Source organism: Convolutriloba macropyga, chromosome 7 (assembly GCF_964194025.1).
Source record: "Convolutriloba macropyga chromosome 7, txConMacr16.3, whole genome shotgun sequence".
In the NCBI taxonomy this organism is placed as follows: Eukaryota; Metazoa; Xenacoelomorpha; order Acoela; family Convolutidae; genus Convolutriloba; species Convolutriloba macropyga.
Window position 1 is genome coordinate 44,903,270 of NC_134474.1, and position 18,035 is coordinate 44,921,304.

At 34.9% G+C, this 18,035-nt stretch overlaps 1 protein-coding gene across 2 annotated transcripts in view; it reads left to right on the forward strand.

The window, feature by feature from the left end:
* The window catches only part of LOC142342905 (argininosuccinate synthase-like), a 251,670-nt gene extending 235,294 nt beyond the window's left edge, over nt 1-16,376 (forward strand). The window contains exons 6-11 of one of the 2 annotated variants that reach the window (XM_075394567.1): nt 5,604-5,634; nt 7,883-7,973; nt 13,520-13,672; nt 14,076-14,207; nt 14,697-14,919; nt 15,398-16,376. In XM_075394567.1, coding sequence (XP_075250682.1) covers nt 5,604-5,634; nt 7,883-7,973; nt 13,520-13,672; nt 14,076-14,207; nt 14,697-14,919; nt 15,398-15,476 — 709 coding nt within the window. In that variant the 3' untranslated portion in view covers nt 15,477-16,376. Of the gene's footprint in view, nt 1-5,603; nt 5,635-6,950; nt 6,982-7,882; nt 7,974-13,519; nt 13,673-14,075; nt 14,208-14,696; nt 14,920-15,397 lie in introns of both variants that reach the window. The other variant, XM_075394568.1, reaches the window with a different exon arrangement.
* The last annotated feature ends 1,659 nt before the right edge of the window (nt 16,377-18,035 follow it).

An 18,035-nucleotide genomic window follows, 5' to 3' on the forward strand; every position in this document is an offset into this window, starting at 1 on the left:
AAAATAAGATAAAGAAATTGGCAAAGTTCAAAAGTTCCACTGATGTTTTTTAAAACGAAAATTCTAAATCATGAGAAACCTTAGCTATCAAGGGTAAGCATCGGAAAAGTTCACTTATAATTCATTCGATTATATCAAGATTAAGAAGCCAGTGATTAATGAGCCTAAGACATAAGACTATAAAGTACATTAATTGCTGGCAAAATTCATTGAAAGCTTACGAAACATTGTCAAAGCCATGGAAGCCTTGAGTTTTTGTCTGAAGCCGTTATTTAACTTCATTTCGCCTCAGTTGAAGATAGAGCGGATCTGTCATTAATTAAGCCTTAATACCAATAGAAATGGTCAACAGAATAAATGTTGTGTTGCTACGAAGAGTATAAGAACTGCCAGTAATTAAACTGATCTACAAGTTGACCAAAATAAGATAAAGAAATTGGCAAAGTTCAAAAGTTCCACTGATGTTTTTTAAAACGAAAATTCTAAATCATGAGAAACCTTAGCTATCAAGGGTAAGCATCGGAAAAGTTCACTTATAATTCATTCGATTATATCAAGATTAAGAAGCCAGTGATTAATGAGCCTAAGACATAAGACTATAAAGTACATTAATTGCTGGCAAAATTCATTGAAAGCTTACGAAACATTGTCAAAGCCATGGAAGCCTTGAGTTTTTGTCTGAAGCCGTTATTTAACTTCATTTCGCCTCAGTTGAAGATAGAGCGGATCTGTCATTAATTAAGCCTTAATACCAATAGAAATGGTCAACAGAATAAATGTTGTGTTGCTACGAAGAGTATAAGAACTGCCAGTAATTAAACTGATCTACAAGTTGACCAAAATAAGATAAAGAAATTGGCAAAGTTCAAAAGTTCCACTGATGTTTTTTAAAACGAAAATTCTAAATCATGAGAAACCTTAGCTATCAAGGGTAAGCATCGGAAAAGTTCACTTATAATTCATTCGATTATATCAAGATTAAGAAGCCAGTGATTAATGAGCCTAAGACATAAGACTATAAAGTACATTAATTGCTGGCAAAATTATTGAAAGCTTACGAAACATTGTCAAAGCCATGTAATCCTTGAGTTTTTGTCTGAAGCCGTTATTTAACTTCATTTCGCCTCAGTTGAAGATAGAGCGGATCTGTCATTAATTAAGCCTTAATATGAAAGTTAACTTTTCTCTAACTGACAAAGAAGAAACATAAAATGCAAAACTATTTTAAAATCGTTTTTGATTGTAAAATTCCTCGATGAGACAATAAGTAGCATTGCTACCGCTGCTCGTCTATTATAAACACGGAATTTGTCACATCTTAGCATGTTTTTTAATTTGGCGAAAGGATCTTACTATATCAACAATAGATTACGCATTTGGTTTAATTTTAAATTAAATTAGCGAAAAGGCGCACAATTTTAATTCCAGAACTTTCTCTTAGGAAGCAGAAGTAGAAATAACCACTATCTGATTTTAGAACGAGTTCGTTGGCAGTTTTTGTTCTATACTTCAGGCGAATGTGGACAAAGTGGGATGAAGATGTATTTTTCTTGCCATTTTTCATGAATTTTCTGATTTTTCAACAATTTACCAAATTTTCAGCCCAAAAATTTGTTTCAAATATCCAGCAAACCTACTCCAAAGGCAGTAACACTATCGCTAGATATTTGATCATATATCTTAAAGCAAAATTGATAAAAATTTGAGCAAAAAATAAGGAAAATGTGAGTCCTAAAACTACGGTAGGTCAGCCGAATGTTCACACAACTTCAAACCCCAATAACTCCTCGGACGAAGACGAAATTCATTTTTTGTTTATTTAGATATTCTACGTTTGAAAGGCTTTCTAATGATACCTCTCTCTGCGATGAATATATCGATCGGTCAAAATAGACTGATCGATATATTCAAACAAAAAACAGTTGATCATATAGTTGAAGTGGGGTCGGAAGAACTAGGAGCGTCAAATATATATTTTTTTAAAAGTTTTTAGGATAGCAATTCGAGGTCCAGGATTACAATTTTTTGAATAAAAAGAATTGGAGCTCATAAATTTTTTTCCGTATTTCCTGCTATTGTCCGCCAAACCTTGATTAGAAATTATTTTGCGGTCTTTTTTGCGATTTTTTGCTTGACCTTTTTTTCTGACCCTTCGGACTTTTCGTCCTCAAAAACGAGATAAACTTTCAGCAAAAAAGTGCCAAAGTCAAAAGGCATCAGTTAAAAGACGTAACGAATAAAAAAGGGTTGCTTCACAAGAATTTGGATGGGATCTGCCACAAATAAGACTAATTTACAAGTTGGCAAAAAGAATAACTAAACGGACAAAGTTCAAAAATACACTGATATTTTTTTAAAACAATTGTATTTGAAGTCACTAAAAACATAAGATGTCAACTGAAGGTATTAAATAAGTTCACTTATCCCTCTTAGGAATGTAGGAGGCCATTGAGACCTTTCATTATTCAGATTGATTGTCCTACGAGTACAAAAAGAACGACAAATCAAGTGAAAATCAAATCGAAACATTATATATGCTTAGCTGGGCTTCTTTTCAACACAGTGGGACCTGTCGTCAATGTGATAATGTGACATCATAACAGAATATAACCACATATATCGGCAAAAATCCCAGTTTTTAAACTCGTTGTATCACAACATTCTTATTAACTTGAAGTCATATGAAACCAATAGAAATGGTCAACAGAATAAATGTTGTGTTGCTACGAAGAGTATAAGAACTGCCAGTAATTAAACTGATCTACAAGTTGACCAAAATAAGATAAAGAAATTGGCAAAGTTCAAAAGTTCCACTGATGTTTTTTAAAACGGAAATTCTAAATCATAAGAAACCTTAGCTATCAAGGGTAAGCATCGGAAAAGTTCACTTATAATTCATTTGATTATATCAAGATTAAGAAGCCAGTGATTTATGAGCCTAAGACATAAGACTATAAAGTACATTAATTGCTGGCAAAATTCATTGAAAGCTTACGAAACATTGTCAAAGCCATAGAAGCCTTGAGTTTTTGTCTGAAACCAATATTTAACTTCATTGCGCCTCAGTTGAAGGTAGAGCGGATCTGTCATTAATTAGGCCTTAATATGAAAGTTAACTTTTCTCTAACTGACATAGAAGAAACATAAAATGCAAAACTATTTTAAAATCGTTTTTGATTGTAAAATTCCTCGATGAGACAATAAGTAGCATTGCTACCGCTGCTCGTCTATTATAAACACGGAATTTGTCACATCTTAGCATGTTTTTTAATTTGGCGAAAGGATCTTACTATATCAACAATAGATTACGCATTTGGTTTAATTTTAAATTAAATTAGCGAAAAGGCGCACAATTTTAATTCCAGAACTTTCTCTTAGGAAGCAGAAGTAGAAATAACCACTATCTGATTTTAGAACGACTTCGTTGGCAGTTTTTGTTCTATACTTCAGGCGAATATGGACAAAGTGGGATAAAGATGTATTTTTCTTGCCATTTTTCATGAATTTCCTGATTTTTCAACAATTTTTACCGAATTTTCAGCCCAAAAATTTGTTTCAAATATCCAGCAAACCTACTCTATCTCTAAGGATAAAGGCAGTAACACTATCGCTAGATATTTGATCATATATTTTAAAGCAAAATTGATAAAAATTTGAGCAAAAAATAAGGAAAATGTGAGTCCTAAAACTACGGTAGGTCAACCGAATGTTCACACAATTTCAAACCCCATTAACTCCTCGGACGAAGACGAATTTCATTTTTTTTTTTGTTTTTTAGATATTCTACGTTTGACAGGCTTTCTAATGATACCTCTCTCTGTGATGAATATATCGATCGGTCAAAATAGACTGAACAAAAAAACAGTTGATCATATAGTTGAAATGGGGTCGGAAGAACTAGGAGTGTCAATTATATATTTTTTTGAAAGTTTTTAGGATAGAGCAATTCGAGGTCCAGGATTACAATTTTTTGAATAAAAAGAATTGGAGCTCATAATTTTCTTTCCGTATTTCCTGCTATTGTCCGCCAAACCTTGATTCATTTTCAAATATCTTTGAACCCAATGGCCGGGTTATTTCCAAAACAGTCCTGGAGCAAAAATTTTGGGGGGCCACCTTTTTGGTATAGTAGATAAATTATATACTTAAAATTTAACCCCTCAATAATTTTTACCTCCATTTTTCTTGATATCGTTGTTTTGTCAGTTTGTGTTTTCTGAAAAGCTTGTTTTAAAAATCCGAAAAATAAGATATTTTCAAAAAGTGAAATGCCGTTATTTTCACTAATAACAAATAAAGAGTTTCTGTTTGTGTCTGCATACTTATGGAGTCTGATCTCAAAATTGATTACACCTGCAAATTTTGAGATTTTGCTAAAATTTTTTATTTTTTTGATGGTCTTATCCGGAAATTGGAATATCGATTTATACTGTTATGATGAAAATGGTTTTTGGAAGGACCAATTTATGTTTTTGACTTTTATTTAGTTTGAAAGATTACAAAATACCATGCTTTCTACTTAAGCAATACCACTGATGGTGAATATATAAAAGGGCGTATTTTGTTCACGCTAAATTTAACTGCCGATTGCTTATTTTGATCCCTCTGCGCATAAAAGGATTACTCTACGCCTACGTTCTTTACCTCCCCCATCAAGCACCAGTCTATTTTGTGAACAATCAGAAATAACAAAGACATCTTGAATAGTGTTGTGAGCTTTTGCTGGTAATTTCACAACCTGGATACATGAAAGACGTGCAATTTATCCCACAGCTTTTTAGGGAAAAATTGCTTACTAGTTGGTAGCTACATGGTGTTAGTTACTTAGGGGGAATTGTTAAACGCCCTGAAAATCTTAATCTAGCCTGCCTTTTGCCCCTAATCGCCACTTTTCCTTTGAATAGTGACTGGAGAATAAAAAGACTGGCAAAGGTCAATTAAGAGCATTGTATGTGCGAACGGGATTAATGCCTTAATCTCTCTTTCAATGCGCCCTCTCAACGAAATCTTTCATTTAGAGAGGTAGAATTTTGTTTGGTTCTGTTAATAAAACTATGCATTCGCTTATACTTTTCCGTGTGCGAAGTCACTATCAATGGAGCCATATTTATTATTTAATAATCCGGTGCAGATTGTTTTTATGGTATCCTGCCAAAAATTGGCCTAATTTCTTTATATGTGTGGTGATCTGCAAGCGATCAAATAAGTGACATGGCATTAAGCAGCAAATTATTGGAAAAATAGTCGTAGCCGTCTTTTTTTTGACCCGGTTTTGAAGTGTGTGCTCTATTGATCAATTGGTTTAATCGATGTTTTGACGGTAACTTTTTGCAATCATAATAAGGGGGTAGTATAAGCATGGATAACTCTGAAAATCGACCAGTACGTGATTGAATCAGCGTGTCTTACATGCAAGCCTAGTGTGCTAAGCATTACACTGGTCTTAAACTCTACTTGGGGCATCTATGCGCCCTTCTCACGTTGTTTCTCGCTCCGCAATGCTTCTTGTCATTCTAGCCAAGTTTATGTTGAACAAGTCGAGATTCTGGTGTACAGATAACATTTGTTCTCTCAACTTTCTAACATAATGTTGGATTTTACAGTATGGAGTCGGGTCCCTTGGAAGACCCAAATGTAAGTACAACTACATACATCCCTGTCTCTCTCATCCTCCTCTCTGTAGTGATGAGCAGCTTCTTTTATATAAACTTGTATTATCTTGTATTTTAATGAAATAACTTTATAGTGAGGTATGAAATGAGCATAGCCGTATGTTTTAACTGCATCCTGATTCCTGATGCAACTGTCATGTGTGTTAGCAGCTTAGTTTGGTGACAGGTGTGATTGGGTGCATCTTTATTAGTCATCTATGGGCCTTTGAATTAACTTTCCTAGTTAAATGAGACTTTAGTTTGGTTACCTTCTGTTACGACACGCGCTGTCACAGCACATTACCCAACGCCAAAATATACCCAATATTTTAACCTGATGTCGACATTACCAGAACGGCTGTTTGGCATGATAATAATAACCAAGTGAGATAATGTTGAATGTAAAACGAAAAATTATGTTTACAAGTTTTAAATGTAAGACTAGCATATCTGGCGATGGCTCGCGGGCCAAGGCCATGCGCACAGTGCCGGCCCGTGCGACTTCATATGAAACGATTACAAGCGAACATGTGATTAAATTGTCCGCTAAACTTTGATGAAACCTGCCTGTAATATCGACTGCTAATTTGTAATCGGATCATTGAGAGAAATGATCAAAGGAAATAAATTGGGTATTATAGCATTGGGAATTTTGGCATTGAGTAATTTTTTATGTAACCGACGCACGATAGGTTAGCGTGTTACTTAGTCATCAGAAGTTCTATCGTTTGATACCTGGAGTTTCCATGTAACTGCCACATATATCATGCTGAACTATAAATTGCAGCATTTTTTAATTATCAACAGTACTTATTTACACCTTCTAACAAGTGAATCGATATGAGAAACAAGCTAGTTAAGTTGAAAAAGTATGTCGGCCCTGCATCCTTTTCCTCAGTTGAAAAAAAGTGCCGAAAATTGGAGTTTATATATTTATATGAGCTAATAGTGTGGTATTTGTGTGTGCTCCTTGTAATGGATAGTCCTATTTGCTTAAAACTATTGAAAAAAAACTATAATGAGTACAATAACGCGCGTATTATGTTATTAGTTTGTTCACACAGGGAAAGGTTATCAGAATTGTTAGATTAGTAGTGGTAGTTTGGTTATGTTGGAGGGATCTTTTACTCCCCCCCCGGTACCTTATGCACCTGTCATTACATAGTATACACTTGTGTTAATGGGTGATTAAAAATAATTTGCACCCACTAAGCCTCGGAGGATACTGAAACAGAAAAGATGTTATGTTGATGATTTGAAGTAGCTATTATTTGCAATAGTGTTCTGTCCTCTTCTTAGCATGGAATCGGGCGCCTTGGAAAGGCCAAATGTGAGTGCATGATAACACACGAAATTAAACCCAACCTAATCGCAACCACTAACTAGAAATCGCCATAATTAATCAACTCAAAGATTTTGGCATCACTTCGTTCGCGAGAAGAATCTTGATAGGCCAGACGATGAAATTTTTTGTGCTTATTTCAAAAAAATCAAGGCAGAGAAAGGATGTCAAGGTCTTATTTTGTTTGGTCTAGATAACCGAATTTGGATTGCACGTTTTTGTTTCTCCTTTTTATTCATAAAACTTGAACTGAACAAAATAATCTGTTTGATGATAACTCCCTTTTTTCCTCTGTCTGTGACTGATATTGAAAGGATTACTAACTCAGTTATCGAGACTTGTCTGCTCCCCGAAGCAAAAGAAGCGGTTCCTTTGCCAAAGAGGATGTAGGTCGCTGCGAGATATCTAACCAATATAAATTCATCCTCTACTCTGCTTCATGCTCACGGCTGAGCGGTTCTCAATGTTGAAATGAAAAAAAAAAGAAATATTGAATTCGAGTTTCAGCACTAAATAGTTAATTTAAACAATAGCACGGCATTTAAGTACCGTTTATTTTTCATTTACTAGAAAATGATTTGACGAGTTTGAAGAGAAACAGTATGAAGGTTTCAACGCAACCACCGTCTAACAAACATTTAAAAAATTAAAAGGCCCACCATAATGCACATAGCCTATGCTCGCGCTCGGAATTTTAACCCCATCGCGTTTCACAGGTTATCTCAATACTATTGTAGTTCACATCTAGACTGCTAATGAACCCAAGTTATCTTTGACAGCTTCAGCTTTTTGGGACAGTAATATTGTTTTGACGATTGCATGATCTCTACTGTGTCATTGTGACGAGCTCAATAAGCGTGCGAGAATTTGTATTTGGACTGTTTTTCAGGAAGAGCCTCCAAAGTCAACGTACAAATACACGACCAACCCTCTCGAAGCACCTGACATGCCTACAAAACTCGAGATTGAGTTCTCTCAAGGTATGTGTTCCCACTCTAATTGATGTTTTCCAGTTCTGCGCATAATTGTTCCGACCCACTTTAGTGGGGGGAGAAACTATATACTCAACTAGGTTTTTAATAGCCGCCCTCATCTTCTCAGCCGGCTATTATAGCGCTCCTAATTTTTTTACAATTCAAAGAATTTGAATTGTATTGGGGCGCTGTCTTTTTTTTTAAGATCTGTTCACACATTTTATGATTTTTGAAGTCAAATTGGAGTAGTGATTTTGGTCACGCCGAAACAGGAAGTGGAGCGAAAAAGCGAGTGGTTTTGCGGCGTGAATTGTTTTCGCTCCAAATTTAAAGTAGAGTGAGAAAACGGTGTTTGAACAAAAATTGGCTTTCTCGCTAGTGGTTTTTTGTTCACATGCGGCAATTTGACTTTGATTTTTACTGTTTTTTCGTTTTTTTTTGGATCGGATTTTTTTCTAAATGGTTTTACCAATCCATTCATAGTCCGTTCTAGGTCTAGTTTTCTGTTTAGTCAATGAAAATTCTTTGAATTGTACGTCAGGACTTGTCCTGCTATGTTTTTTACTTCGTCGAACTTTTCGCTTTACCATTTTTCCGCTTTTTCAGCATTTTGCGTGAAATCTTTTTGACATTTTTAGGCTAGTTTCTCTCTTCTCTCATTCTGCTAAAAGTGAATTTGAACATCAGCTGCTCAGCAAAGCATTTCAAAATGAACAGAGTCAGAATAAAAAATGAAGTCAGAAATAGAAACGGGATAAACCCATAAAGCCCAATTTTAGATGCCCGCTATTTGAACGTCGTTCCTACAAGTCTTAGTTACCATCTCTTATGCTTATTGGTATTGATAGTAGCCCCTGTAGCCTCTCTCTAAGAAACAGAAGTATGTTCAACTACGAAATGCCGTCAAAATAAATCGGACTTAACAAATATTTTTGTACAAAAATCTTTTTTTTTTTCGATATCTTCTATTCTTTCAATCCCAATCATGCTTATTGGAATCAACGGCGGCTATTTTCTGGCAATCTGCCGGGTATGTTTTAAAGTTTTTTTGTTTTTCTAAATGTTATATGCAGAACAGGACAATTAAATCAAGAAATAATAGTGACTGTTCCAATTGGCTTCCTGAGGAGTTTCAAGGAAACCTATCTAGTTTACTTAGTCGAAAGCTTGTCTTTTTGATTTTAAAAATTGCTTGTTTTCAATATGAACAGTGGTTTGTTGTGTTGCACATTTTTCTCCTTTTTAATCAACTTAACGCTTAATGTTAGCAATGACAGGTCGCATTGACTTTTTAATATATTAGAATTTTCGAATATTAGAATATCAGAATTGCCGTTTTTCAGTAATGGCGTTTTCAGTTTTTTTTTAAAATTTTTGGCTATTCTTTTCCCTGCCACATTATTGGCGTTTTAAAAGCAGGCATAATGTATCATATCATGTATTAGTGGATCGATTATGATTTTAACGGCTTGGACACCGTCACCTAGCAGAATTGAATGGAATTTAATGTTTTGTCTTGTTTGTCGTGTTTTTTTTCGTATAAAAAATTCTGGTTGACTGCAGTTTTTGGCAGCTTCCTAGGCAAGAAAAAAACACTTTTTTACTAATTTCAGATAATACCTAAATTGTTCCACGACTTTGATATCAAATGTTTTTTAAAAAAATGAACTTATGTTTTTTAAACTAATCTTTGCTGCTATTTTTTGTCTGCAAGTAACGAGTGTCCTTAATTACAGGTTGCATGTCACATGTTTGAGTAATATACTGAATAGCAGAATTGAAAATATCTAATGTTTTAGTGCCTTGCTTTTTGATTTAACGGCTTCGATACTTATTTTTCGCGATATTTTTTTTATACTGGTCTTTGATTGTTGTTTTTATTAGCCTATGATATATTCTGAATAATCAAAGATCTCGATGCCTTTCTTTGGAGCAATTGAGTAAATAATGGAATTTATTGATTTCAGTCGACAGCTATTTTTCTACGACTGGGAAAAACATCTATAAAAGTCTTTCCTTTTTTGATCAACTTGTAGCTTGAGGGCAGGAATGACAGGTCGCATTGACTTTTTTAATAAATTGAATGTTGAACTCAATGCCGTCTTTGTGTTTTAAGTAGTGGCTTTTCCAGTTTTCGGCTTTAAAACTTACGAGTCACATAAAATATTTTCATTTTTCCCAAGTTTCAGGTTCTTCTTTGTCATGTCGCGTTATTGTGAGGTCAGATAAATTTTTGGTGTTTAAAAGGGAGGCATATTGGAACATATCATGTATTTCAGTGGATGAATTATGGTTTTAAGGGCTTCGACACCGTCGCCTAGCGGAATTTATTGGAATTTATTGTTTTGTCTTTGTTTGCCGTATTTTTTGTTTTCGTATAAAAAATTCTGGTTAACTGCAGGTCTTGGCACCGACCTATGCCAGAACAAAGAAATTTTTTTACTGATAATACCAAATTTTTACATGAATTTGAAACCTAAATATTTTAAGAAAAATAAACATGTATTTTTTTAAACTTTGATCTTTGCTGCTTTTTTTTGGCTGCTTTTTAACTAGTCTCAATAACTACAGGTTGCATATCACATGATTGATGTTGAAGAATACCAGAGTTGAGCATAAATAATGTTTTAGTACCTTGCTTTTTCATTTAACGGCTTCGAAATTTGTTTTTCACGAAAATTCTTTTCAATTTTTTTTCATGTCTGTATTTGTCGTTCTTTTTGTAGTCTGTGATATATTCTGAATAATGAAAGATCTCAATGCTTTTCTTCGGAGCAATTGAGTAAATAATTGAATTTATTGATTTCAGTTGACAGCTATTTTTTTACGAATTGGAAATGAATTAATTTCGTTTTTTTTTTTTTTTCAAACTTTGCCCCTTTTGTTCTTTTTTATCTAGTTGTTGGATGGTCTCATTATTCAGAGGATACATATCACATTATTTGTGTTAAAAAATGCGCATAGACGTAAGTAAAATTCCTGATAATGACAGATCTCAACAATTAATTCATATAGAGGTATGATTGAACATAAACCTATTTAAAGATTTCAGTTGATATTTTATGGTTTTCCTTTTTTGAACTCATCTGTTTTCAAAAAAAAATCAACCTATTTTTAAACTTTGGTTTTTTTTCTTTTTATCTACTTGATACCGAGTCTCATAAAGCTTTTTCTATTGACGTAACAAATATTTCTTGGAAACTTAGGTTTATTTTCACTCTTTTATGACCTTATTATTATTTTTTTTCAATAATTTGTTGTTAATTGGTTTTGTTGTCTGGTCTCCTTAGTTTTAATAATGGCAGGTCTCATCGGCCTTCTAATGTAGCAATTTTACTTTACGAAATATTATAGGTTGGAGGCAATTTTTTGGTCATACATTATATAGTTTTGAACAGTGCTTGTATTTTTGAAAGTTTTCGCGCTCTTTAATTTGGTAGACACTTACGCCAAAAATCTGGATGAACGGGGTCGGAACATTGTGCGAACAATTAGCGAGCCTCAGTGTTGCTCTATTAGATATTTTGCAATAGCCACGAGTAATATTGAGTTCTCTTAATTCTTTGGTTTATCTCTCGAATGAAGTGTGAAGCAATTATTAATTGCTCTCAAACAAAGTTAAGGTAATTTTTTTAGCCTGTGGTCTTTTTATGCAATTTCTTGACTAATTTTGTTTGTCTGAGCCATTTGACTGTTGGTTCTCAACACAGGATAAACATGTAGGGCTCGGAGGGCATTCAGATCTCTTTAAAGTCGTACGCCTAAACAGTCTCTAAGAATGCGATTCACCAAAACTTTTGCGGAGACAATTTTTATGGTGTGAAGGCCGGTTCTTTATCTTGAAATATTGAACCCCGCTCAATCGCCCCTGACACACACACACATACACACACACACATTCACCGCCCAACACACCCCCAGTCCACCTGGTGGTTTTTAACCCCCTCTAGTCCAATATTAGAATGTAATTGAATTATTGTCGTCAAGTTTCCGTTCATTTAAAAATTTTTAAAATTACTATAGTAGTATATAATAGGCTGTATTAATATTATTTGAATTCCCTTGGTGAACCTATGGACTTAACAGAATATGGGGCCCCCGTCTGTAAATTGAAAAAGAAAGTCGGCCGGCGAGAGTCGGTTTATGTGTTGTTCTTGTGCCTCAATTGTTTCTTATTTTAGCTCTAAGGCGAGGGTGTTTTTAAAGTTTATGATGATTTTGATGTTTCACCGTTCCTTAGAATCCTCAAATGTTAGGAAAATTTTAGAGCGAATCAAGCTTAAGGTAGATAGTTTGAATTAATTGTTTGATGATACAAAAATTCATAAATTTGGAGAAAATGATTAATTTCTTAATTTCATTTTCTACAGGCGGATTTAAACGTCTGAACGTGAAAAGTCCGAACTTGTATTATTGTTGTAAAAGATTATAAAAAATTATGCCTTTATTTTTATGTGAAATTAGCAGTCGTAGTACTTTATTAATTTTATAGGAGATCACAGCTCTAGTGTGCTGCATTTCCTGTGCTGCTACACAGTTGATTTCATGCATTAGATTATAAAAAAGTCGATTAGCGAACGATTAGCGAGCCTCAGTGTTGCTCTAATGGATATTTTGCAATAGCCACTAGTAATATTGAGTTCTCTTAATTCTTTGGTTTATCTCTCGAATGAAGTGTGAAGCAATTATTAATTGCTCTCAAACAAAATTAAGGTAATTTTTTTAGCCTGTGGTCTTTTTATGCGATTTCTGGACTAATTTTGTTTGTCTGAGCCATTTGACTGTTGGTCCTCAATACAGGATAAACATGTATTTCTACAGGCAGATTTAAACGTCTGAACGTGAAAAGTCCGAACTTGAATTATTGTTCTAAAAGATTATAAAAAATTATGCCTTTATTTTTATGTGAAATTAGCATTCGTAGTATTTTAATAATTTTATAGAGATCACAGCTCTAGTGTGCTGCATTTCCTGTGCTGCTACACAGTTGACTTCATGCATTAGATTATAAAAAAAGTCTTCAGTGGTTTCTCTAACAAAATTTCTCTAGTTTTCAGTGATTTTCTCTAACAAAAAAAAAATTTTATTCAATCATTTATTTGACGCTGATCAGTAGAGTAATCTTAGTTGCTGGTTTGAAAGAGCTTTTTTGCTATGAGCCTTCATCAAGTTAACCACTATCAGATGTCTGCCTCTATTAAGTTCGATAAACGCTTAATAGTGTGCCAGCCTCCTTGTTTTTGCGCTAAATTTATGACTTCTTAGTTTTTTTTCATTTAAAACTATTGTCTAAGTAGTCTTTATGCGTGCGGTCATTGTCCGGTAAGGTAAAATCACGATTTGTTAGCTATAATTTGCTCTCAAACAAAGTTTGTATTAATGATTTGTTTTCTAAGGCAATTTATTGGGGTTTTATGGCAATTGTGTTATTAGTTTTGAATAGCCGCCCTCATATCAGCTAGCTATTATAGTGGGCTTTTTTTTTTACAATTCAAAGAATTTGACTTGTATTGGGGCGCTGATCTTAACAGATCATGTGTAATACGTTGCAGGAATTCCGGTGAAAGTGGTCAATTTGGACGAGCCAGAGAAGGTGTACGATAAGGCCCTGGATCTGTTCATGTACCTGAATGAGGTGGGAGGCAAGAATGCCATCGGAAGAGTTGACATTGTCGAGAACCGATTCATCGGAATGAAATCTAGAGGTAAGTTTTAGTTGCATTGTAAAAGTAAGTTATTCCCTTCTACTGAGATATTCCTTATTTTTGTCTAAATAATTTTTTTTCGTATGAAGTGATTAATGTGTATCTACGACTGTGCTTCATGGTGGGATTTTTTCCTTTTTGAGTCAACTTTTTTTCTTGGCCTTATTTCTAATTGAATTAAAAATGGTTAAAGGGTACTTCATACTTTCTAAGAGATGTTACTTTATCTCGATTAACTATTGCGAGCAGAGATCTGTGCTCAGTCATATTCTAGTATTTGGATTGCATGTGTGATCTGATATCAGATGAACATTTTCATGACGCATGCTGAAATCGGAGCTGTTCTCGTGCCGACTAGATTTTATTACTGGTCTCTGCAGCACTATAAAATAGCATGCTTTAGGTGTGTACGAGACGCCTGCAGCCACAATTCTCTACCACGCTCACTTGGACCTGGAGCTGTTCTGCGTAGACAAGGAGGTGTACAGAATCAAGTCATACCTCTCGGCCAAGTTTGCTGAACAAGTCTACAACGGTAAGTACAACTCACTACATCAGCTGCTCTATCTAGCCTTCGCAGACCAGTTGAATGAGATTTTGTCTGTCACATCACAGCAGTGACCATTGAGAACTCACAAAACTTGGATAATTATGTAAATATGTTTTCCAAGTGGTTTTGTACATCAACAAATAAAGGATTTGTAGTGTTTGGTGGATAAAGAATTATGTATGAAGACCTCTTCAACAGAAGTTATATTTTTCGTGAAATGTGATAAATCATCAGAATGGTATACGCTTATTTAGCACTTGAGGCTAAATTTTGTGTTTTTAGTAACACGAAATAGTTAATTTCAAAGTGGAAGACAATTGACCTGATGTTTGTTTGCATTAATATGCAATCCATTATTCAATGAAAAGCTGTTGCAAAGATTGTAACCAAATATGCGGATTGCTGGGATAGAACCGGAATGCACATGAAAACCCAAAAATGCATCGTAATAGTAGTAGTTGAGTTAATATTTAGGCTTCTGGTACAGCCCCGAGTGTGAGTTTGTACGACACTGTATTGACAAGACACAGGAGGTTGTAGAGGGCAAGGTTAGAGTGATGCTATACAAGGGTGGCTGCCACATTCTGGGCAGAGAGTCCCCTCTTAGTGTGTACAATGAGAGTCTAGTCAGCATGGACGTCAAGGGAGACTACGAGCCCAGTGACGCCGACGGATTCATCAAGATCAATGCACTCAGGTTTGAATCTGCTCAGCTACGAACGCCAGTAATGTTATCAACGAATGAAATGATCAACGACTATAAAAGGCCCTGTGTGTACCTTTCAAACAAACGTTTTGCTTTCCCCTCACTCAAGCTATGAATGATTCCTGCCTGCGGGACTGCTCTAGCGGTATCTGCTATCAATAGTTAAAGTTTCTTTTAAATATTGGAGTCACAACTTGAGGACAACTGCAAAAGTGTTGAATCTAACTTTACAAAGGCAGCTCAAAATGTGAAATTGTGGTAACTGTTTCCATTATAAAGGTGTAAACATCAATTGATCTTAGAGGATCATAATCGACGAGGAAAAGACACTTCCAAATTTTGTCTTCAATTATATTTTATAAGGTGGTCAATTGTCTCATGATTTTATCAGATTTTTCAGCATGTTGCAGTATTTGATTTCGCAGATCTCAATGGCCGAGTGTCCCGATTATTGAGTTACTTATTTCAGGCTTAGAGAATACTGCAGAATTGCCAGAAAGTGTGACAAGATCGAACAAGTTGGGCTGAGGCCATCTGCGAAGAAATAGAGAACACATCAGGTCCACAGGGACGAGATGCGCCTACAAGAACACAGACCCTAAATATAATGGAATGCAAACTATATAAAAGAATACGAGCTTCAGATTGCGCAGAATCAGAAACGGAGATTTGAGATTTGGTATCAATTTAATTTACAGAGGTCACAAGAGCTAGAAAAATGTCGCAATAGTAATATGCTCAACTAATTACATCTCATTTGTTTGTATCCAATCTTTGTTTGATTATATCCTTGATCCAATTACATTACACGTGCTATGCTATTTCGTAATCAATAATTGCCAATTGCTATTCTAGATCCACAATCCCTATCGTAACCTGTTTCTCTATTCTAGCGGCTGAGCCGCCATGATCTAGTGTACAGTTTGTAGAAGCTTTGTATCTTTTCTCTAGTTATTATCACTGTTTTTATGAAGTAATGGCGAGGCTAACGGGCGCATCTATCAATCATTTTTGTGCAGTGAACATTCGAGTCACTTTGTCATCAGTTTCAATATGATTTTTTTGAATAAAAGCTAATGTAGTAAGTGAATGTCAATGTCGAAGCACATTCTGTCGTCTAATGTCTTGAATGAACCTTTTGCTCTTGCTTTGGTGCTTTTGAAGTTTCATGAACCGCCGAATTACGTATCGTAGAAGCTATCGCCATAAATTAACTCTTGCTGGTTCTGGTATATGGTGAGCAAGTATAAACGTGGGATCTATGTCTGGTGCACAATTTGCTGCTAGATGTGTGTGCTATAGTAGTGGTACCTTGTGTCTCTTTGTCTGATTAGCCAGCTAGTTGCTACATGGAAAATAAAATATTACAGAGATTTTGTGACATTGTAACCTTCTGATTTTTGTTTTTGATCTTGTATTCTACCCAGTCAATATATATGCATTCTAAACGCAGTTTTTCAAAACCAGAGAAGTCAGGAGTGCATTACTAGGGAAGTAAATCAGCGTAACAAATACTACCTAGTGAGCAGTTGTCGGTGAATTCTGGTTTACGACTTTATAAATAGCCGCCGTCAGCCTCTCAGCGGCTTTTATTGAGGAGCTCTCCTTTAAACCATCCAAGAATTCGATTATATTGGTGCTCTGCCTTTTTGGCAGATGTTTTCACACATTTTTAATATATTTTTTAGCTGTATATGTCATTAACGCGAAGTTAAACACTCAAAATGATATCAATGTTAACCACTCTTTCCTAGTTTCTAGAATTTTTTTAGTTTTCCGGCCTTCAGAGCAAAATGAATCAGTGGCTTGAAGATTGGCTACTGAATGGCTGGGAGAAAGACAAGATTTCCCTATAATTTCCATGTTTTGACAATTTTTGCCTTTTTCCGAGTTTTTGATCTTCAGGGGCGAGTGAAACTCTTCTAGGTGTTGATAAGATGTTACTTTTTGTTTCGAGTTTCAATGGAGTGCTTTTTAATTGCTCTCAAACGAATTTTGTAGCAATTATATTAGTCCTGTCGGTCTGTTTTTATGCGATTTTTCGCTTGACCGATTTTTCGTCTGACGCTTTTGACTTTTCGTCCTCAAAAACGGGATAAACAGGTAGCGCCCAGCGGGCATTATGTGCTCTTAGAGCCTTTCAGCTCTGTTTCCGCTCTAACTGTTTTGGAGACTCATACTTATACTTATGGTGTGATGGGCGGTTCTTTGAGGTTGAAGACACCCCCACTGTTGACCCCCCCCCCACCGCGCTGTTGCCCCCCCCCCATCCCAGTGTTGCACACCCCAATCAGCCCCGGGTGCATCCTCCCCCCTCCTTCCCTCGCCTGGCTAGCTACTGACGAACAACCGCTAGCTAAAAACGCAAATTTATACTATTTTGCAATTTTTTTCAAGCTTTTTGAAAATTTTCGACATTTTTTGATTTTTATCAGCCCTAGGTGTCAAGGAACCTACTTTAGGTTTTTAAAGTAGGTTACTGCGTAGTTTCTAGTTGTATTGTAATGGTTTCAACTTTTTACCATCACGAATTTTAGCTTTTTTTTGACAAAACGTGCAATTTTTCTTAAATTTTTTGATATTTTTTTTCTTATTCAGGTCTTTCCAGACCCAGGGGCCAGAAAACATCCTATGGGGTTCGATAATAAGTTACTGACAAATTTTTAATGGTAATGGAATAGTTTTTCAACTTTTTAATGTCACAATTTTCAGCAATTTTTTGATAAAACTTGCTTTTTTTCAAGATTTTTTTAAAATTTTTTGTCTTTTTTTTAGATTTTTAGCCTTAAAAGCCAAGGAACCTCCTCTAGGGTTAGAAAATATTTTTGTGAATAATTTTTATATTAACTGGAATGTCTTGCAATATTTTATCATCACGAATTTTAGCATTTTTTTGATATTTTTAGCCATTTTTTTCCAATTTTTTAACATTTATTGTCATTATTCTGAGCCTCACGATTTTTTGATTTTTTGAGCCTCAAGGGTCAAAAAAGCCTCGATTAGGGTTTGATAATAAGTTATTGGAAAATTTTTGTTCGTCATGAATTTATTTTCAACTTTTTATTTTCAAGTTTTAGCAATTTTTAAAAAAAATTTGCACTTTTTTT